Consider the following 22,786-nt stretch of genomic DNA (forward strand, 5'->3'; position numbering starts at 1 on the left):
AACTTAAATTACTATATCTTTGTGACATTGTTCAGTGAAAAGTGAGGTGAAATAGTTATATAAAAAGTATTGAAGTGGCAGAATGAACTGTGTGAAATGTTAAGTGAAACAAGGTTATGATACAGCAAACTCAATAGCATGAAAAATTAGACAGTGAGATTTTTGTATTGGAACATGCATTTATGCTATGTTTGGAAAAGTCAGAAAATTTCTCTAATTTTATAAACCTCTTGGGGATGGCTAGAAATTGGGCACACAATTTAATATCTTACAGAAAATGAATCCTGAATAGAATTTTTTCAACTTGAGACCCACAAGCAAAAGATTTACGGAAAAAAAGGCAGTGGAGCACCTACTTAGATGCCATTTATTAAGAAAAGCATGCTTAGTTAAGTTATCATCAAAACAGCAACCTGGATAGACATGAAAGGGCCTTTGGTCTGATCCAGGTGAACTCAAGTTCCTCTGTAAAATTGATTTTCTGGGACCAAATATTAGAATAAACATGTTGAAAAATATTGGCAGTGTTTCTGGTTGTTTAATGTAGAAGAATGGCTGTATTCATTGACTACCCAATTTGTTTGAAAATACAGTTGGTCAGTTAATAGAATAGTTCATTGTTCTCTTTAAACCCTGAACCAAAAAGAAATGAACCTGAACTCAAATCTTAACCCTTGTGTAAAAAATATAAACAATTTTTATTGCCTTTCTAAGGATCATATAAACACCCCAGCATCAAGAAAGAGCTTGGAATGACGGGAGAGTTGGGAGTGTTGATTTCAGACTCACTGTCCGTCTATGTAGGTAGAGTGATAATATTAAGGAGCGTGAATTATAGTTTAGGATTACTAGTTGAGATTATTCTTCTCCTGCTCTTCTTTCTTCATTATTATTATTGTCAAAAGTCTTTTCTTCTTTGATATGTACCTGCCAAGTATTTCTAATGAGATTTATGATGGGTCCCGAAAGTGTTTTTTATCACTGCTTTTTCTTGGGTGATTGGCAAAGCATGAAAACTTGCAGCTCTGATCATTTCAAATGAATTTCTGGATTTCTTAAAGTTCATTAGGAAGTCACTTTTATTTGTTAGGTATTTATTGATCTAGGAACTTTCATTGCTTAACTTTATCGGCCAGTTTTCTTATCTGTAGGATGGTAATAACAACCCCTCAAATTTGTGAAGATAACTTTGAAAGTGCTTTGTAGTTATTATTTAAAACATCACCTTAATATTTTGCCTCTACCTGTAATGTGAGAAAGCTCATTCTTTGAAGCAGATAAACATTGTTGTTTATATTATTTGCTCATTAAATTTTTTTTTTTTTTGGTGAGGAAGATTGGCCCTGAGCTAACATCCGTGCCAGTCTTCCTCTCTTTTGTATGTGGGATGCTCAGTTAAGTATTTTTATTATAAAAACACTTATCACAGTCATTTTGAGAAGCAAACATTCTCAAATATTTGAAAAAAATTCCTACCTGCCGGGAAACAAAGTCAAGTGCTTGTTTTACTGACAAATGGGGGAAAAAATTCTGAATGATGGTGTATTATCTATTCATAGATGTTTTAAATCACTGCAAATGTACTGATTTTTTAGCAGAACTTGATTTACACACGTGTTAGGAACACATTTATTCAACAAATATTTATAGAGTCCACTGTAGGACTCACAATAATGTATATATCTTATTATTACTGTACTAAGATACTGTATATGCACAGGTGGACCCAAGTGGGGCCCTGCAGACCAAGGTGTGCCTTTATATGTGCACTTAAAAACCCTAATTGTTGGGGCTGGCCCGGTGGTGTAGTGGTTAAATGCGCGCACTCCGTTGCTGGCAGCCCGGGTTTGGATCCCGGGTGCGCACCGATGCTCCTCTTGTCAGGCTGTGCTGTGGCGGCATCCCACATAAAGTGGAGGAAGATGGACGTGGATGTTAGCTCAGGGCCAGTCTTCCTCAGCAAAAAGAGGAGGATTGGCATGGATGTTAGCTCAGGGCTGATCTTCCTCACACACAAAAAAACCCTAATTGTTGCTCTTGCTCAGGTCGCATCCCTGGAGCCATGTTGCCACAGGGGGAGCAGGTTTGGGGCAAACAAGCTTTGAATTGTGCGCGCTCTGTGTATTTTGTTGATTTCGTTCATGTTGGCAAATTATCTTAAGTAAACTTGTTTTCCTCAGCAATAAAAAGTTGATTTTTACATAGCCTGAAACTTTCCACTGTCATCATGGGTTCTAGGCTTCTACCTGTGGAGCTGTGACATGTAGTCCTTGTAACCTCACTGGGTGAGTTTGACTCATCCTTCCTGGGAGGCGGGGGTGAGAGGGTCGTGAGCCAGTGAGGGCCCGAGCTGTACCCGGCATCAGTGAGGTGAACAGACATCACTTCTTTGTGAAAGATGGCCCCCTAGCATCGCTTACGCTGATGATTGGATGGAGAAAGCTAAACAAAAAGCCGTGGTTCTTAGCTAGTAGTTAAAAGTTTTGAATAAATGGAAGAATAAAATGCCAAATTTGGGATGATTTGAGGCCCAAATGTGAATGTTTTACTACACAGACTTGAGAAAAAGTGGTTTGTGAAACTTTTTAACCGAAAGCATTCATCAATAAGGAAAAAAATGAGAAAGTTGAAAAAGTTGGTTAACTTATGACGTTAGTATGTTTACCAAAAACGTGATACTCTTAACAAGTAGGATTCAGTGAAAGCCAGACATTGTATGTTTCTGTGCAGAAGCAGATAGTAGAAGAGCTAGTGGATTAATCTTTATTGGTGAAGACACTGTTTTGTTTTGTTTTTTTTTTGTGAGAAAGATCAGCCCTGAGCTAACATCCATGCCAGTCCTCCTCTTTTTGCTGAGGAAGATTGGCCCTGGGCTAACATCCGTGCCCATCTTCCTCCACTTTATACGGGATGCCACCAAAGCTCAGCCTGACAAACGGTGCATCGGTGTGCGCCCGGGATGCGAACCCTGGCGGCCAGCAGCAGAGCGCGTGCACACTTAACTGCTGTGCCACCGGGCCGACCCTGGTAAAGACGCTGTTTTATTGCTCATCGTCCCACGAGCTGAGGAGATAAGTGCATTTTCCTCTGTGTTCTGCAAACACTGGTGAAAGGGAGAGGTTACTGCCAGACCAGGTGCTTGGAACCGAACCATGACCAGTACTGGAAGAAAATGTCTTTTCTTCACGCATACACATCCAAGGAGGGAGAAACAAGCCTGAAGTTTAAGACAGATTGTTATTTCTGAGCAGTGTAGCAGACTTGCCACCTAGGTGGGGCGTACTTTTTCATTCTGCAAGCCCCACTACAAGGCATTAATGGATAAGAATAACAATAAATCCTTTTTCTGCAAAAGCTTGGGTCACTCTGCAACTCTTTGGACCTTTTTGTATGCTTTAGTGTTGTTTGTAAACTGGACCACCATTTTATATGGAAGGTGAGTGGGGTGTGTGTGGTGTGGGCAGCACCCTCTCTGGCTCTTTCTTTTTCAGTTCTTGCTGCTGTTGTCGGGAGGGAGATGTGGGTGTGCCTTATGTCTCTGAAGAACTCTCTACTTCTGCTCTTGGAAGGACAGGGCCTGGTTGGGCCCCTGAGAAAGGTGGCTGAGGGTTGTCCTTTTAGCCCTGTTTGGGGTCTGCTTCTGTACTACAGGAGTAAGCAGGATTCTCAGGCTCATGTGTCGTCCAGTGCCTGGCACTGGGCAGACACCTCATTTGGGCAGTAGTCCTGGTTTATAACAGAAAAGGTGCTTTTGGCTGGCATGTTCCTGAAGTGTTTCACCCTGGGAACTTCGCACAGTGGTGGAAGCCTAACTGTGAACTGGGATTTAGGTTCCAGCCCTGATCATTGCTCTTACCAAGATCATGACTATTAGCTACTGGCAGCTGTCTCCCTGCCTTCAGAGCAGGTTTCTTGAAATAGTTGTCCATGTTCACGTGCTCACTCCCTCACCTCACGTCCTTCCCCAGCCCATTGAAGTCTAGCCTGCCCCCTCACCAACCTGTTGCTGCTGGACTTCCTTGCTCAGTCCAGTGTGTGCCTTCACTCCTTCCCTGAGCTGACCTCTGTGTGCACACTCTCTCCTCCTTTGGCTTCTAGAAGAGGGTACTCTCTTGGATTTTTCTCTCAACCCAGGTTTTTACCTTCTTTTCCCAGCCCCTTCAATATCCACACTCCCCAGGGCTCTGTCCTTAGTTCTGTGGTTCTCAGTCTCTGCTTTGATGGCCTAGTAGGGGCAGCAGGGAGTAGTGGCTGAGAGCTTGGGCTTTGCTACTGGGCTGCTTGGGTTCAGTCATCAATTTCACTTACTGCTTTCCAGTAAGTGACTCTGCGTCAATTTCTTCATTTGTGAAAATGGGGCTGTTAACGATACCCACATCATAGGGTGGTTGTGAGGGTTCAGTCGCTGAGGTCCAGCCTGAGAACTGCCTGCAAACCTCCCTTATGGCCCTCAGAAAGTGTATATCCCCGTCATCTACCTACACACAATGCTTGGCACATAAACACTTACTCAGTGGATGTTTTTTCCTCATAAAAATCCTGAGAGGTAGATACCACAGTTCTCATTCTTCGAATGACGAACCGGCATAGGTCAGTGATTGACCAAGCTACATAGTTAGGTGAAGAGCTGGAGCTCATTCACTGGATGCAGATCATCCAAATGCAAGCACCTCTGTGCTCTCTCCTGTCCCGGTGACTCGCTCAGAGCCCAGGGCCTACCAAGGGGCCAGTGGAGGAAGAGATGTGGAGTCCAGAATTCACCACTTAACACTTCTGAGACCTTGGAAGGAAACTGGAATGCCTGAGCCTTAGCTTTTCCCATCTGTCAACTAGAGATAATTATCTCTGCCCTGCCTGTCATTCAGGGTTATTGTGAGAACCAAATGACACAATATGTGTGATAGCACTTGTGCCAAGATGGAGTATTTTAATTATCTTTTAATTGTTTTGTAATTTATAATGGTTTAAGACAGTCTGAAGCGAGACTGTCTGGGTTTGAATCCCAATTTTGCTGCTTACCTAACCTCTCTCTGCCTCCATTTTCTCATCTGCATAGGCAATAATGCCAGTTCTCTTTTCATAAGCTTGTTATGAGGTTGAGTTAATACTTATAAGTGTTAAGAACAAAGCCTGGCTCACAGTAAGGTCTCAATAAGTGTTCCATGTTGTTATTGTCTGTTGTTCTTACATTTTATTATTTTTTACCAAATGCAAGTTTGGTAAAAACTTGAAAATCCTGACTAAAAGTGGCAGAATCTTCTTCAAGTGGCTGAAACAAACTAAAAATTATTAGGAAATTTTGCTCAAGATTATGTCAGGCTTCTGCCCCAAAAATCCAAATCCTGTTTTTTAAAAATCAGATATCGCTTGAAGCTTAAGAGTGTTGGGACTTGTGTGCTTGTGTGTATTTTAGATTCAAGGTTACCGGTTGAGCTGGCCTTGCCTAATAAAGTACGTAAATGAGATAGCGGTGCAGTTCCTTCTGAGGGAACGGCGGCGTGTAAAAGGAGCTGAAGGCTCAGATGATTTATATTAGTATTTTTGGAGAGTGAATTGAAGTGGTGATAACTTCCTTTTCTGGTATGGTTGGCGGCGGGGGGGGGGGGAGTATTAACTTATTTGTGTCATTGCAAGGTTTATTTCTTGACTAGAACATTTTCTCAGAGGAACTAAAAACTATTTTTTCACCTTATAGCATTTAAAGATAACATCTAAACCCTTTACAATACAAATCATGGACGTTTTAATTGGGGGGTGATATTCTTTGGAGGTGTTGTGCTCTGGCATTCCTTACTGTTGTGCTGCTCTTGGCCTCTGTGTTTGTAGGAAGTCTGCGGTCTTGCAGTTCTTCGGACTGCTTTAGTAAAGTGATGCCGCCAAGGAAAAAGAGAAGACCTGCCTCTGGAGATGATTTATCTGCCAAGAAGAGTAGACACGATAGGTATGTTGCAGAGACAGAAGATCAAAATTGACCACATGCGTGTCGAAGATGCACGTTTCTACCTAATCCAGTGTTAGTCTTCTAAGTGTACAGATGCCAACTGGAATATTGTTTTGGTTCTGCCAGGTGAACTTTCAAAGTGTAATTATTTAGCGATACTTATTTTATGTATGGGTTTATAAAACAAAAACAAATTAGGAAATTTGAGTTCTTAGAAATTAACATTTTATCTTAGTCCATTGATCCACCAAAACTGGTGTAGAGTTTCCTTCTTTCCTTTTAAGGGCTTGCTGTCTGTGCCTGTTGGGGACCACAGGATTAGTATGTATCTGTTCTTTAAGAGGGTCTCACTCGCTAAGTACAACCACAGGAATCCCACACTTGCCTTTGCAAGGGGCTTGGGCTGGGTGGCTGGAGAGAGCTGCCTGTACTGAATGCTCAAAGCCTGCCTGGAATATTAGCCGAGCTGAGGTTCATTTTCAGAAGAGTGAGAATGTGTTAGAAACTGTGAAAAACAAGACTGTTTAAACCACTTCTCTTTTACACAAGTGAACTGCTAAATTTGGTAACTTCAAAGGTCTTTTTAATTTCAGGCATCTTTATTGTTTCACTCTGATTGTAAAAAGTTATTTTTTCTTCTCTTTCTTTTTTTTAAACAATGAACAACAAATATCATAGTTTTAATTTTTTCTGCCTTTTTCCATCTTCCTCTATTCTGGCTCTGCAGGTCGCTTCACTAATGAGCCTGAATTTCCACAGTTTTAATCAAGGGGATTAGATGCGATTTTTCTGTTTCTTTCTTGCTGTGATACTTCATATGCTGTAAGTCAGTTGGAGGGTTAGAGATGGACTCTGAAAATGTGAAAATAATGTCGCTATTCATATCCCAAATGGTAGAAAATATTATCTGAAAGAAGATAGCAGTGATTTAGAAGATAATCACTGAACATAATCACAGAAGATAATGTCTAGACCAATGATTTTCAGCTCTGTGAAGCCAGGTTATTTGATACGTCTTTGGTGGTGTAGATGTGATTATCAGGGAATTGTTAAATTCTAATAATCACATGGCATTTCGTGACTATACGTAACACTTAGTTGTCCACCACAGTCTAATATAATTTAGTATGATAAAGCCAGTTTAAAAACTGGTAGTGGAGTTGCAGAAGGGTGTGAGGTACTTTTAGTGATAGCATTTCAGTGGTCACCCAAGGGATGGGGATCTCTAGCATTATCTGAGTTTCTTTCTTGGTCTTTTTTTTTTAAAACAACTTTATTTACGTACTGTAACTGTCTTTCATTTTAAGTATACAATTCAGTGATTTCTTAATAAGTTGTTAGAGTTGTGCAACTACCGCTACAAACCAATTTTAGAAGATTTCTGTCACCCCAGTTAGATCCTCATGGCCATTCTGTTCCCAGCCCAGCCCCAGGCAACCACAAATCAACTTTCTGTCTCCACAGATTTGCCTTTTCCGGATTTTTGGTATAAATAGTCTTTTTGTATCTCAATTCTTTCTCTTAGCCTAATGTTTTTGAGGTCCATCCATGTAATAACATGTATCAGTATTTTCTTTTATTTGCTGAATGGTATTCCGTTGTCCTTTTTTTCTGTAGAGTATTTTTAGTTATTCCAACATTGCAGTGTCATATATAGGTCACCAGGTTATTGACCAGTTGCAGACTTTGAGCTGAGATAGGAATGTCCAAGCCCAGGCCTGGAGCATATCTGTTTGAACTCTTGACCAGTATCCACCTCTGTTTCTAGGTAGTATGACTACCTTTTATAGAAGAAACACAAAACTGGTGGTTTGCAGTTTCCGTATCTTAACACCCTGTAACCTTATTCTTTTTTTGGTATTAAAACCCAGAATCTCTAATCAGAGGTATATACAGATATTCTGGTGAATGTCTAGGTCATGAATAAGTGCTTATTAAAAAAGAATTATATATGATTTTTATATTATATACAATGTAAATAAAAACTATATTCAAAAATGTTTATGTATATAACTATTTGTGCAATTTATATATAAGTAAGGGATAAAAAGTATATATACTCATTTTTCTATTGAAATGACTATTTTAAAGGTAATGCCTCCTCTCCCCTTCCCAAGTAGTGAATATCTTGGTTCTGAGCCCCAGGTCATCCTGAAATAAGGCATTCCTGCAGAACGTCACACACACAGTGTTGCAGGAGGGGGATGCTGTGTTTTCTGATTCAGTTCTCCAGTCTATGCTGGCTGTTTCCACAATACTAGCGGATTATAAGATAATGGCAGAAGCCAGGGTTTCTCTATGCTTTTCTCTCCTGAGATTTTTTCTTGGAGGCTTGGACATAATTTGATGTTTCTTTTTATTTGCTTAATGTTCCCTCGAGGTGTCTAATATTGACAGGTTCTTCCTTAGACTGTGCTTTGTGCCCAGCCTGACTTGTAAGACACAGAAGTAGGAGAGCTTAATGCAGAGACATGAGTGAGTTCTAGGGCCATGAATTGAAGAAAACACTGTTGGCATTTCTTGCTGTATCTCACTATTATTCTGTAGTTAGTTCTGGCTACTGAGGTTGAAGGGAGTATATCAAATACCTGTTCTATTCAGTTCTTACTGATTATTTGTTAATCAGAGAAAAACCTGTATTAAGTGCTTACTATTTAATTCTATATTGGGTAGGACTGTGTTTAAAACTGTAGTTATAAAAGTTGAAGCTTCCAAATGCAGGAAGTAAAATGTTTAAAATATACTTGAAATAGTGATTGAATAGATGTCTGGTTTGAGTAAAATAAAAACTATCTGCTACTTAAGAAGAACTCTGTATGTTTACTTTAAATAACTTAAAACTGCTTTCTCAATTTCTAGCATGTATAGAAAATATGATTCAACTAGAATAAAGACTGAAGAAGAAGCCTTTTCAAGTAAGAGGTGCTTAGAGTGGTTCTATGAATATGCAGGTAGGTAATCATATCATCTGCGACTGATCCTCATGAAAATAGGGGGTACCTTAGAGGAGATTAAAGAATTAAAAAATGTGTACTTTTTGAATTTGGTGTGTGTTTCTCCCTGTTCCCAGTAGGGAAGGAACATAGTTGAAACAAATCACCAATGTCCTATTTATAGCCAGCAGCTAAGCCAAAGAATTCGGAACACTAGAAGGGAACTGAAAAGATGAAATGCACTTGGGAGAGATACTTCAGATTGCTAGGAAACCTATTTAGAATGCTGGTAATGGGTGATTATTTGGTTTACACATCAAAGTTAAAATAAGCTTTGCTGCTTTGAACCTTTATGTAGTGCAACGGAATTTCTTATGTCGTGTCTCTATTTTGAAAGATCATTTGGCAGAAAATGTTTATTCTGTCATTTAAAATGTCTTAAATTCAGTCCCATTTTTGCAACTTATTATAATTGGTTAGATAATGTAATCCTGAAACCTAGCGGTTTTTGTTATTGTTGCTGTGTATGGTATAAAAAGAGAAAAAGAAAATTTTTCAGACCAGTTTGAGCTGAGGCCCTTTTCCCTTTCCTCTTCTCCACCTTATTTCTGTCCCTCTCATAACCCGTCAGCTTGATTATTCCAGCAACCTTCACACCAATTTTCCTGTCGTCAGTCTCTGCTCCCAGCCAGGTTCCATGTGCCTCCTGTGGTCATATTTAAAAAAAAAAATAAACTAAACAGATCATACATGTCATTCCCAACAATCCACTCCACCCTCGGCCACTGCTTAAAAACCCCTGCTACCACAGGGTGAAAAACAACTAACTTGCTGCCGACCCTTTGCCTGGACATTTTTCCATCTGACAAGCTGCAGTCCATCTTTTAAGGTCCCTAATTAGCTTAATAGCCTTGTTTGTACTTCCAGGACATTTTTCATAACTAATTTTAATACCCTTTTATAAAGTGAGGATTCCTCCTGTGGCAATTTTTCTCTCTACCGCTACCCTTTTTCTGATAAGAGCCTCGCTCTTTTGGTCACAGAGATTGTTCCAGGGGCCTGGCAGGTAACCCAGGCCAGGCCAATCAGATAAAATTTCCTGGGATTTTCAGATTGAAGCTGGGAGAAATGTGTCTTTCTTTTCTAGTGGTGGACTTGATAGAATGTGCTCCTGATTCCTCTAGTTCTTTGGATTTTTGTGAGCTACCCCAACATCTTTCTAGTGAATTTTCCTTCACTACTTGAAATTAGTTTGAGCTGGATTTTGTTTGCCGGGCATGGACACTAGTATAAACACTTATATAGTATTAGAATTATCTGTTTTCGTGTTTACGTTGTGAGAATGTGAGTCTCTTGAAGACATTTTGGATTCTTAGTAAAGTGATTGGAACTTTCCAGGTGTTCAGTACACGGATGATGAATGAATGAAGAGTCTTCTCATATTGGTATCACTTTGATTATGAAGATTTTTTGCTTTCTTATGTTGGTTCACATTTATTATTATGAAAATGTATTATAAAAAGGAAGTTTTAAACAGAAAAAGTACACTTAATCCCACCATCTGTAGCACAGTTATTTTTATTTTTTTGTATGTCTTCCTTTACAAGCAAATAGAAATTTTTCCATAGTATAAGCCACAGTTCTGTTTTCTTTGAAAAGAGAGCAGGCTATAATTTTCCTTCTTGTTTGCTTTTCTCTGGCTGCAGAAAGGTGACATTTGGGATAAAGATTAAGCCACATTCTTTAGGTTCCTTGAGATCCCTGCTGGGTGATTCCTTCGTTTCAGCCCTGCAAGAAGCTTCTGTGGGTGTGGCTATCCCTATTTTTAGCCCCCCTCCCCCTTTTTTTTGCCTCTTTTCCTCTATCAGTAGGGAAGATGGCTTGAATTAGGAATCATTAAAAACCCCAACTGGTAGCTGCTTTCACTTTTAATATCCCAACTTCATGAATAAAAACTGTAGATCAGTATTATTCAAGAAAAACTAGTGAGAACAGACAGGATAACTGACAGGTTGTGAGGTAGGACGAGTCTGGGAGCAGGCTGTGAGGCCACAGGGTCCCCCCCCTCCCCCAAATGCTAGAATGAGGAAGGCTTTACCACCCATGGTGTGTTCCTTTTCCCTAGGAGAGAGCCAGCTGGTTTTGGCTGACTCCCCACACTTTAATCCAGAGTGAAGTGGAGGGGCCGTAGGGGCCTTTGGGAGTGCAGTTGTTTCCCATGGATGGACCTTGAGTTCTTTCCAGAGTGCTCAGTTCCACTCCTCTCCCTGCCTTCTGCTTTCCATGGTCCTGCGGCCTGAGCACTGCTCCTCCCAGCTTCTGCCTGGCCAGTTAACCCCAGCCCTCCTTTGCATATTTTAGGATGCAGCCTCTCACCTTTTTAAAACCCTGTCAACTCAAATTCTGATTTTCAGAAATTTAATAAATGAAACCCGCTCCGCTGGGGGCTTTTCTCCTGTTCTCTGGGGGTATAGGTTTACTCTTATACTTTGTACTTTGGTGCTTTAGTTCTCTTTGACTTGAGAAAGGATTGGTGGGCGGAAGGAGGGAGAGTATGTTGTTCAGACCTCCATCCGAAACTGGGATCCCATTTTCTTTTCTTTAGAATGAAAATAACCAGTTTTACATACATCGTTTATCTAATAACTTCCACTTTCTGAAATACATCTAAGAATAAGGAAATTAATCCAAGTACAGAGCTATCAACATTGATTTCAGAATTACACTAAAGCTCACATATGTCGGTCATAAACGGTTCTATAAGTCCTGACTGTAGGCCCTTAGTCTCGTCTCTATTTTGGATTAAGTTCTATGGCAGAATTGTTTTTTGTTTTACCAAAATGAGTTTAGGGACCAGGAGGAGGTGCTACGTGCCAAATGTTCTATCAGCAAAGGAAGAGAAGTTAAAAACTATCAAAGGGGACAGTGTGGCCCCATTTGCCTCAGTGATACACAGCATGGTATCATTATGGAAACTTTACCGTGATGGTCTTGGGCCATCATGAAAAGGTTAAATGTATTTAGTTAGGGGTTCCTGTTTAAAATGGCAGGGAAAGTGGGAGAACTACTTTTTTCTAGATTATTGTCAGTATATCTGCCTTCCAAATACACCTCCAGTATCTTGTCACCAGGGTATTCCATAGCTTATTATTTCAGATATAATTTTTTTTAAACCATCTCCCTCAAACCCCACTTCTAACCCACTTTGTGTTAGCCAGTGGTATATTTGTTAGAATTAAGATTGCTTAATTCTACAGGTCAGTTGATAAATTTAGTGTAAATACAACCATAATCCCAATGAACAATGTGATTACAACTAGATCTAAATGTATGCATGGGAAACATAACAAGAAAAAAGGAAAAGTTGTTTTAGGTAGCTGGATTATGGGTAGCTTTTAAACGATGTTGATTGGCAAGCTATATTTTAATATTTTTAGGATAAAATATTACTTTTGGCAGAGTCATACCATTACAAATAATACTGTTAAAAACTTGCTCCTTTAAAACACACAGGGGCCGGCCCTGTGGCTTAGTGGGTGAGTGCACGCACTCCGCTCCTGGAGGCCCGGGTTCAGATCCCAGGCGCGCACTGACACACTGCTTGTCCGGCCATGCTGAGGGGGCATCCCACATACAGCAACTAGAAGGATGTGCAACTATGACATACAACTATCTACTGGGGCTTTGGGAAGAAAAAGGAGGAGGATTAGCAATAGATGTTAGCTCAGGGCTGGTCTTCCTCAGCAAAAAGAGGAGGACTGGCATGGATGTTAGCTCAGGGCTGATCTTCCTCACAAAAAAATAAAATAATAATAATAAAACACACAGAGGCAAGTGTATACAAGTAATATGACAATGGCATTGCATAAAATGTGGAAAAAGGAAAAAAGTGTGGATAACTTAACATTACCACTGCATAGGATACCTCAGCAAACCTTTGAGGGCTCGCTATGTGCCAGGCTCTGAGGTGCAGTCAACAGAAGCGCTGTGCTCAGAGCTCATTTCATAGTGTGACAAACAGACAAAGAAATTGAGAGGCGTCGCCTTTTTAGAGTATTGACAGAGAGAGGAGCGGTAGCCAGGTTGGAGGGTGCCAGAGTGGGAGAGCAAGCTGGGAGACACCCAGGCCTTGTGCACTGGCATGGGAAATGCAGGTGGCTTGCTAGGCTCAAGAAAAGGTTGCAGTAAAAGAACTTTTTTAAATCAAGAAGAATAGAAACCAAAGACAGAGGAATTGTAAAAGATTATAATAAAGTAACTTTTTTTCTCTCGGCTCTATGCAACCACCTCCCAAAGAGTCCTATCAGTAGATACCAAAAAAGCATCTGTTCCTAAACACAAAACCTCTTAGCAAAATCGGAATACATGGATATTTCCATATGAGAATAATTATCCTTTAATCTCATAGCCTAAGTACTTTACAGTAATGGAATGATGAAAAGGACTATGAAACATAGAGAGAGACACATATTCGCATACGATGAAGTAACGTAAAATGTGACAGCCAACAAGAATAAAGTAGATGTATAGGTACTCTCACAGTAAGATTATCACACACATTCAGTGAAAAAAGCAAGGTGTAGAATTTATAGGTACTGCATGAACCTATGTGTGTAAACAAGTTTAAAATTGTTTCATTGTATATTTGCACATACCTAAATACATAGCAAAAAGGTCTGGGAGGATACATGCCTAACTGGTAAGGAAAAGGAGAAGGCAGGCTTTCTCTTTTTCCTCTATTTTACTGGGACTTTCTCTAATTGAACATTTTACAGTGTGAATGTAATAATGTATCATTTGTGTAATACATACCTGAGCTGCACATGTGGGTATAGGTACTCTCAAACCCAAAGCTAGCAACGTTTCACATGATAAAATGCTACATGCGTTCCTGTGTGAGTCAAGAATGAGCTAAGGATGCCCGCTCCCACTATTTTATTTGCCATTGTTTTGAAAGTTATTAGCCAGTGTTGGTAGATAAGAGAAAGAGACAAGGGGCATGAGTATAGCAAAGGAGGAGGCAAAAAACGACCGTTCACTGAAGATGAAATGATTAAATTATTGTCTACCTGGAAAGCCAACGAGAATACCTGGAAAGCCAAACTTAGAAACACTAAATAAATATGTATATATTCCATGCATACAGAATTCTATAAAATGGCTTATTTGGGGAAGGGTTCTTAAAGAAACTCTTTAATAAACAGTTGTCTATGGGGAGTAGGGAGAGGTTAGAGGGGAAACTTTTGCTTTTCAAACATTTTTATTTTTCATTTTCACTTTTAATTGAAATTTTTCTATCATGTTTATGTGTTAATGTAGCCCAAAAAACCTAAATTAAAAATTAAGTAAACTTTTATTTGATTTTTCCCTAATAATCGAGATAAAAAAATTAAGAATATGTAGAAAAACTTATAAAATAAAAGGAGAGAAAAAGAAATCCCAGAAAAAGGTAACATTTGAATTTATGAAACAAACCGTTTTGTAACAAAATAGCGCATTTATGATTAAAAGAGAATTAACAGCATGCAGAGCAAATATTTGCTCTGGCCGGGTTGTGAGAAAGAGCCTGAGTTTGGACTTTAGGGGGAGTCAAGGATTTGAAGCAGAGAAGTATTCATCCTTTGTTGAAAACAACCATCTTATACATTTATGGTGGTCTAGTTATTACTTTGTATTGAAATTACTCTTAGGCTTTGTCTCTCTTTCTGGAGGACAGGGACCATGTTTTATTCATCTTTAGCAACTTCTACAGTGCATAGTTCCAGGATGTGTCCGGTAAATGCTATCTGAATGAAACTGAGACATATTAAAATAGTCGATTCTGCTGGACTTGGCCAGTTGCTAGTTCTAGAGGCTATCGGAAGTTTGTAGAGTGATTCCTATATTCTGGTACTCATTCAGTAAACTTTATTGAGCAACTGCTGCATGCCAGGTGGTGTGCTGAGGTTATAAGAAGAATAAAATAGCTCTTACTCTTGAGGAACTTAAAGGGAAAGATAGATGAGCTGGAAAGACAGATGTGTTAAATGTGAGAAAACCGTTCTTAGCATTGCTTGGGGTCACAGAGGACTGCCTGACCCAGCCTCTGCTGGTGGGGGTGGGGAGGTTGGGAGGACTGCCTGTCTGAGTTAGTCTTAAAGACTGAGTATGTTAGCCAGGTAGAGGGGGAGGGGAGAGGAAGAGGGGCTAAGGCCACAAAGAGTAGTATGGTGATGGGTGTGTGTCCGGATGTGTGTGCAGAGCAAACCACAGGTAAGTAAGTGTTTCTGGATCTTAATTTTTATTCATTCAGCAATATTTATTGATTCATTTAGTTTCAAGAAACTTGATTTGAAGGTGGAAAGGTATGAGGCTGAAGAGGAAGGGAGGTACTAGATCATAGGGAACCTTATTTGATGAAGTTCAAAGACTTTGGACTTTATCTTCAGGTAGTTGGGAGCCATTGAAGGATTTTAAGCCAGCACGGGGTTTATGTATGAGATAGACCCTTTAGGTGACTATGTGCAGGATGGGTCAGTAGAGGACAAGGCTCTAGAATTAGGGAGATCTTGAGGAGACTGCTGGTTTAATCTAAGTGAGAGAGTGAAGCCTGGACAGGTCAGTGCAGGATAGGTGCACTTAAGAAATATTTGGAAGGTAAAATTGGCAGTATACTTGATAATTGATTGGATGCGGAGAGTGTAGAAGAAGGGAGGAATCCAGGATGACTCCCAAGTTTCTGTTTTCGATGGTGCCACCAGTTGAGACAGAATACAGGAGTATAAGCGAGAGATGATCGGCTGAGTGAGGTGGTTGCTGAAAATGTGAAATGCAGGAGGAGGAGTAGATTTGAGGCAGAAGATAAGTTTAGTTGTGGCAGTTAAACAGGAGGTGGGGTTAGCCAGATGGTGATGTGGTAGACAGTCCAAAGTAAGGGCAAAGTGTGGGCTAGAAAGAGATCTGGGTAGTACCTGAAACCTCGAGTATGACTGACATTTCGTGGGGAGACTGTGTTGAATGGACTAGAAGAGGTTTAAGCATGGAACTCTGCACATCTAATTTAGCAAGTTGGGAGAAGCAAAGGAGCCCGTAAAGAAGCCGAAAGAGGAGAGAGAGGAAAACCAGATGAGAGAGGGTACTTCCGGAAGCCATGGGAGGAGACAGTTTTGTAAAGAAAGAGCTGCTTCAAAATTTCGGATATCACAGAAAGGTCAAATAAACTAAAGCTTGACTGAGTCTGTTAGGTTCAGCAGATAGAGGGTTATTGGTGACCTTGGCAAGAAGAGGGTTAATGGAGAGAGAGGAGCAGAAAGCAAATTGCAGTGGTTGAAGAATGAAGGGGAGATGAAGTAGAGATGGGGCACGTGGACAGTTCTTTAAGGAAGAAACAGCTGAAGCTAGAGTGGGAAGAAGGAGGCTTCATTGCCTCATCAAGAACAAAAAGACTACCTGATTTTTTTTTTTCTATGTAAAAGAAACAATTATGTTATTTCCCAGTTAATTTTATAAAGAATATTATGTAGTTCTTTGCTCTGATTCCAAAAATTATTGTATGTGTTGAAATTATTACCAAAATAAGAATAGAGCTTTAAGCTACTTTAAAGAGCAGGAATTGAACTCATGTAGCCTTATCTTTAGACACAGATGATCTGTACCATATATCTATAGGTTGAAGGACATGACGATAAATTGACTTAAACGATTGTGCAGAGCAGAATCCTTTAAAGACATAACTGAATCTCCAGAATAGTTGTCAGTTTATGCTTGGTGATTTCTTTCTTCAGAAAGGAGTTATGGCCTTTAAGTGTTACTTGATTTTAGTTACCTTAATAATGAATATTTTGACAGTATAACACTACTACAGTAGTAATAGTGTGCATGGTTAGATTTAATTTATATAAAATTGCATTTCATCACAGGTACTGATGATGTTGTAGGTCCTGAAGGCATGGAGAAATTTTGTGAAGACATTGGTGTCGAACCAGAAAATGTAAGTCTAACTTACTAAGTTGGGTGAATTAGTTGATTATTTTTCTTAAATCTTTTGTCCCTAAACAAATAAAGCAAGAATAAAGAATGGTATGTTAGTTTTCATGAGACAATATAAAACATAAGTTCCAATTCTAATTTGATATGTGAGCAAAATTTTTTGTTGTAATTGGTGTGGTGTAACTACAGTCAGTTATGTTTTCTCTCATTTAATTTCTTATATCTAAAAGGTACGGTAATAAAAAGTAATTACACTAGATGTTCAGAAAGCCTTGTGTACCAGCAAGGATAGATCAACTGGGGGACTGAGTCACAGGGCATTGTGTACCCTTGTCTCCCTCTGTAGTTGTTCCAGCCTAATGTAGTTTGTCCAGAACTTTGAATAATTAATTATTCATAAGGGTTTGAGTAGGTTGTAATTATCAAGAATTTTTCACAGCTCTTTCACTTCTTATTTAAGTTAGCTCAGAAGGTGATTGCTTTTGAGTGTAAAGGCCTTAAGTATTTCCTTTAAAAAATTTAATTATAAGTTATTTTATATACTTAGTAGTTTTGTTTAATTATCGTGTTATTGTTGAATATTTTTTCCTGTTCCCACATCTTCTTTCATGTTAAAATGAAAAATTGTGCTCATACAAGTATCCTGGCTCATTAACTATACAGTTTAGTATTGCATTAGCTTCCAATTTAACAAATATGTCTTACATGCTAAATGAATTTATGATCTGGAAGAGATCTCAAGAGATCATCCCTTTCACTCAGACTATTTGCAAGATATCTGGTGCCCATGCGTATATGTCATGCTTTTAAAGAAAACTAGGAAATGAAACTTCACATTTTTTTTTTTGTAAAGATTTTATTTATTTATTTATTTTCCCCCCAAAGCCCCAGTAGATAGTTGTATGTCATAGTTGCACAGCCTTCCAGTTGCTGTATGTGGGACGCGGCCCCAGCATGGCCAGAGAAGCAGTGCGTCTGTGCGCGCCCGGGATCCGAACCCGGGCTGCCAGCAGCAGAGCGCGCGCACTTAACCGCTAAGCCACGGGGCCGGCCCCACATTTTTTTCTTGAAACTTTTTTACTCTTACAATTTCTATCTCCCCCCCCCCCCCAATAATACTTTAAATTTTCTAAAGAGCCTTTGGAATGTCTTTTAACTCATTACATGGATTTTTATCTTGTATTTTTTATTTTAATGTGATCTAGTTCAGGTATCTTGATAAATTATTCAACTTGGTGTAAAGGTTTGGGGACAATGGGTCAATAGTATTTTGCCTGATATAGTCTATAGGCTAGTCATAGACGTAGAAAAGGCCATTTCACTGACTTTAAGAAGGGAGTTTTCTGATGGGAGCTGGGCCAGCTTGACGGAGTGTTTTCTTTTTTTTTTATAATTTTTATTTATTTATTTTTTTCCCCCAAAGCCCCAGTAGATAGTTGTATGTCACAGTTGCAGATCCTTCTGGTTGCTGTATGTGGGACGTGGCCTCAGCATGGCTAGAGAAGTGGTGCGTTGGTGCGCACCCCGGATCCGAACCCAGGGCCGCCAGCAGCAGAGCACACACACTCAACCGCTAAGCCACAGGGCCGGCCCGTGGCGGAGTGTTTTCTGAACAGTATAATAAGAGAGGCGAGAGTGAGTTTGGCCTGAGAGGGGATCCAGAGGTTCCACCTACAGGACAGTAATCAGCATGTGATCAGGGGGGTGGGCAACAGGGCCTGACTGAGGAGATGGGGAAGCAAGGGTCAGGCTGCAGGTATGAGAGGGATTAGGTGAGCGGTTTACTCTCCGAGGTGGAAAGGTCTGTCTGGGGAGGGAGTGCTAATGTTGATTCTGTCTGAAGAAAAAGGGAGGCACAGCTTGTCCAAGTTCCTCACCCCCAAATACTGGTACTCAATAAAAGATAGCTGCTAGCATTATTCGCCATAGCCAAGAAGTGGAAGCAACCTAAGTGTCCCTCGACTGATGATTGGATTAAGAAAATGTGGTATATATATATATATATATATATATACAATGGAATACTACTCAGCCATAAAAAAAGACAAAATCGTCCCATTTGCAACAACATGGGTGGGCCTGGAGCATATTATGTTAAGTAAAATAAGCCAGAAAGAGAAAGACAAACACTGTATGATCTCACTCATATGTGGAATATAAACCAACACATGGACAGAGAAAACTGTACTGTGGTTACCAGGGGCAGTGGGGTGGGGGGTGGGCACAAGGGGTGAAGGGAGTCATATATATGGTGATGGACAAACAAAAATGTACAACCCAAAATTTCACAATGTTAAAAACCATTAAAACATCAATAAAAAAAAAAAAGATAGCTGCTAGTGCTCTCCTTTAGTTCTCTATTTCTGTAGGAATAGAAATAGTCTTGAAATGTTGAATTCCATTGAAGACTAAAAGACCAAATTCAGAATATTACTCCAAATTATTTATTACTGTACTTCAGTTCTAGGATGCCACCAATAGAAGTTTTATTATTTTCTATCATCACTAAGAAAGAAAAAAATGTTGCTAAATAAACTCTCATATGTCTTTAATTGTGGATTCATCCCAATTTCAGAGACATTTGAAAAACAGCATTAGAAAAGTGGTAAAATAGTGTTTTAAAGCTTTGTCTGCATTGATGAGTAAGCACTTTGAAGTATTTAAACCTTGTCTGATATTTATAGGTCATGAAATCTAAGCAGGTTTGTAAAATTCAAGTCTACTTTCATTTACTAAGGTTACAGCAAATTCTTTAAGTAGCTAGTTTCCTTATTAGCTATCTTAATAAAAATTCCATTTCATGTAAAGAAATAGCCATTGTGAATATCTGCTTGTCTGTTTAGCCATATTTCATGCATATTTGTGTCTGTGTTCCTGTGCCCTAACCATTTTTTTCACTTAAGTGTTTATGTGGAATTTTAATCTTTCTAATAGAGGATTGAGTATAAATATAGTTTGAGAAGATACCAGGCTTGAATTAGAAAATGTGGGTTAGTTCAACCAGGTAAATTGAGATACAGGAGTCAGAATTCCAAGAAAAGCTGAAGGATGAGGAGAAAATCCACTAATGTGTGAATAGCGTGAAGAACATGTAACCTCTTTGGAAAATTCTTCTGAGTAGCCCATTGGTCTCTTAAGTTCCCATTTTTTAACCTATTTAACAATCATATTTTGTGATGATGCACATAATATGTAGAAATATTGGTTTACTCTAATCAGTCCTAGTAATCTAGCTAATAATCTAGATTTTTTAAATCTAAAAAACCTAGTGACTTTTGAAAAATTGATATATATTGATTTAATTGATATTTGATGAAAGGTCCTAGAGATTTAGTGGGTTCTCACTGACATTAATTTCCAAAATGGAAAACCATGGAGTCAGCATTAAGAGAAAGCTTTTCGTTAATCTTGTGGTTAAATTAGAGCTGGAGGTTTTTAGTGTACAAACTAGCTTTTTGGCAAACAAACGGACAGACCTTCTGAACCTCCTAAATACTATTGTTCTAGAGTCCTTAATGTACACGTTGGCTCTTGGAGGCTAACTAAATCATCTAAAATTATTTCTAACTGCCTGCCTACCTCATTATTTCATGTTATATCATCCCCACTCCTTTTACCACCACCCCATCTGACCCAGTTGGGTACACGGATGATGAGTCTAATGGTTTGGGACAGTTCTTCTAGTTGCAATGAAGCCTTAGTTCCTGTGTAAAGAAATCAAATCAACTGCCAAATGTGGAGTATGCTAACCCCTGGCCAACTTATTACACAAACATCTATTTTCTTCCCATTGCCTTTTTTTGTTACAGCAAATGGAGACAGTCCATCAACAGTGTATACGTGATCCCCAGTATAAGACTTTGGGTGTCCCTTATGTATGAACGATTGTGCAGAGATAGCCAGCCCCGTAGAAAGGCAGGGTGGTCCTAAGAAGGCCCTGTCCCTCTTCTTTACCTCTCTAAGACTGACATACTTTCTTTTTTAGTTACTTCTCATCTTATCTTGGGTCTTGGAGGTAGTAGAGATGGGAAGGCTTCCTCCTCTTCCCCCAGTCATGGATGGCCTCAGCTCTGTCCCTATGCACACCCCTGGATAGCTTGAAGTTGGCTGCACCTTTGAAATGTAATTTTGTCTTTACACCTCCAGGTATTTATTAAAGTCACCATCAGTATCTCTGTGCCATCTTTTCTCTAAAGCAGCTAAGTGAAAAAATGATAAGCAGTACCATAAACTAGAGTTGTCACAGCTCCTGATATCTGCCGAGTTTCAGAAGATTGATCAACGCAGGAGTGGTGCCCCACTGAAAAGTGATCGTGCTGTGCCACTCATCCTCTGCTCATTCCAGGCCCAGTGCTGTTTAAGTAGGCTGTGGGGCTACTTTAAAGTAATTTTCCACCGTGTATATAGTTGAGTTCACAAACATTAATGTATTTGTGATACAGCTGCACTGTATATGTCCCATCACCCACCTTTTTATTTTTTAACACTCTGTTCCACACTTTGCTCTCTTCACTTAATAAATCTTGGAGACTGTTCCCTCTTTGTACTGATAGCTCTACTTCATTTCTCTTAATGGTGGCATAGTATTCCTTTGTATGGAATGTATTCAGCAAAGAAGTATTTAGTCCTTTATTAATAGGCGTTTGTTTGTTTTCAATCTTTTACTACTACAAATAGTACTGCAGTAAATATTGTTAACTATGCATCTTTGTGTACGTGTGCAGGTATGTCTATAAGATAACTTTCCATAGGTGGAATTGCTGAGTCAATAACTCATTTTAGTTTTGATAGATATTGCAAAATTGCCTTCTGGAGAGGTTAATCGTTGACACTTCCACCATCATGCATCATAAGGGTTCATGTTTCTCCAAACCTTTGTCAACAGACTGAATTATCAAACTTTTAGATGCCAAACTAGAACTCATATATATATATTTTTTTTGCTGAGGAACATTTGCCCTGAGCTAACATCTGTTGCCAATCTTCCTCTTTTTTTTTTTTCTTGAGGAAGCTCAGCCCTGAGCTAACGTCTGTGCCAATCTTCTTCCCTTTGTATGTGGGTTGCCGCCACAGCATGGCTGACGAGTGGTCTAGGTCCGTGCCCAGATTCCAAACCCATGAACCTGGGCTGCCAAAGCAGAGCGTGCAGAACTTAACCGCTACGTCATGAGGCCGGCCCCTAGAACTCATTTTTGAAGTTACCCCATTCATATTTCAATGACTAAACTACCGTGAACAGAAGCATTTGGTAAGATGTTAATCAGTTTCATTGCTGAGATCTGTCGTTCTGATTTGACTGGTCTATTTTTTTTTTCTTTTAAACAGGTAGTTATGCTTGTCCTAGCTTGGAAATTGGATGCACAAAACATGGGTTATTTTACTCTACAGGAATGGTTAAAAGGAATGACTTCTCTACAGTAAGTCCTGAGGCTGCACTGGGTGGGGGGTATCCCTGCTCTCCCAAGCTGGCTGCCTCCTCCTTGGATCTCAGCAAGCCTGGGGTGGGGAACTAGAGGAAAGCCAGGTGATCTGGGCAGGCTTCACCTGTGGCCATAGTTGTAAAGACCAAGCCTTGTTTTCATATGATGAGGAGGGCTATTATGGATGAATTTTAACAATTGAAATTTTTATATAATGTGTAATTGTTTATTTTCCTATTCTTCTAGAGCACCTGTGCTCAATAAAAATAGACCAACCATTTCTCGTATATGTGGGCCACATATGTAGTTTTAAAATTTTCTAATAGCCACATTAAATACAGTAAAAAGAAACAGGTAAAATTAATTTTAATATATTTTATTTAAACCAAAATACCATCATTCCAACATGTAATCAATATTTTTAAAATCAATGAATGATTTCACATTCTTTTTTCATATTAAGTCTTCAGAGTTTGGTGTATATTTTACATTGATGGTACATCTCAATTTGCATTAGCTGCGTT

The 22,786-nt window shown here is 39.3% G+C and overlaps 1 protein-coding gene across 5 annotated transcripts in view; it reads left to right on the forward strand.

The window, feature by feature from the left end:
- Positions 1–22,786, forward strand: part of DCUN1D4 (defective in cullin neddylation 1 domain containing 4) — a 72,192-nt gene that overhangs the window by 24,745 nt on the left and 24,661 nt on the right. For all 5 annotated transcript variants that reach the window (XM_058547041.1, XM_058547040.1, XM_058547043.1 and 2 more), the window contains exons 4-7: positions 5,827–5,941; positions 8,801–8,892; positions 16,773–16,843; positions 22,168–22,259. In XM_058547041.1, the coding sequence (XP_058403024.1) occupies positions 5,827–5,941; positions 8,801–8,892; positions 16,773–16,843; positions 22,168–22,259 (370 nt within the window). The remainder of the gene's footprint in view (positions 1–5,826; positions 5,942–8,800; positions 8,893–16,772; positions 16,844–22,167; positions 22,260–22,786) is intronic.

The sequence above is a fragment of the Diceros bicornis genome, chromosome 8 (genome assembly GCF_020826845.1).
Source record: "Diceros bicornis minor isolate mBicDic1 chromosome 8, mDicBic1.mat.cur, whole genome shotgun sequence".
Lineage (NCBI taxonomy): Eukaryota > Metazoa > Chordata > Mammalia > Perissodactyla > Rhinocerotidae > Diceros > Diceros bicornis.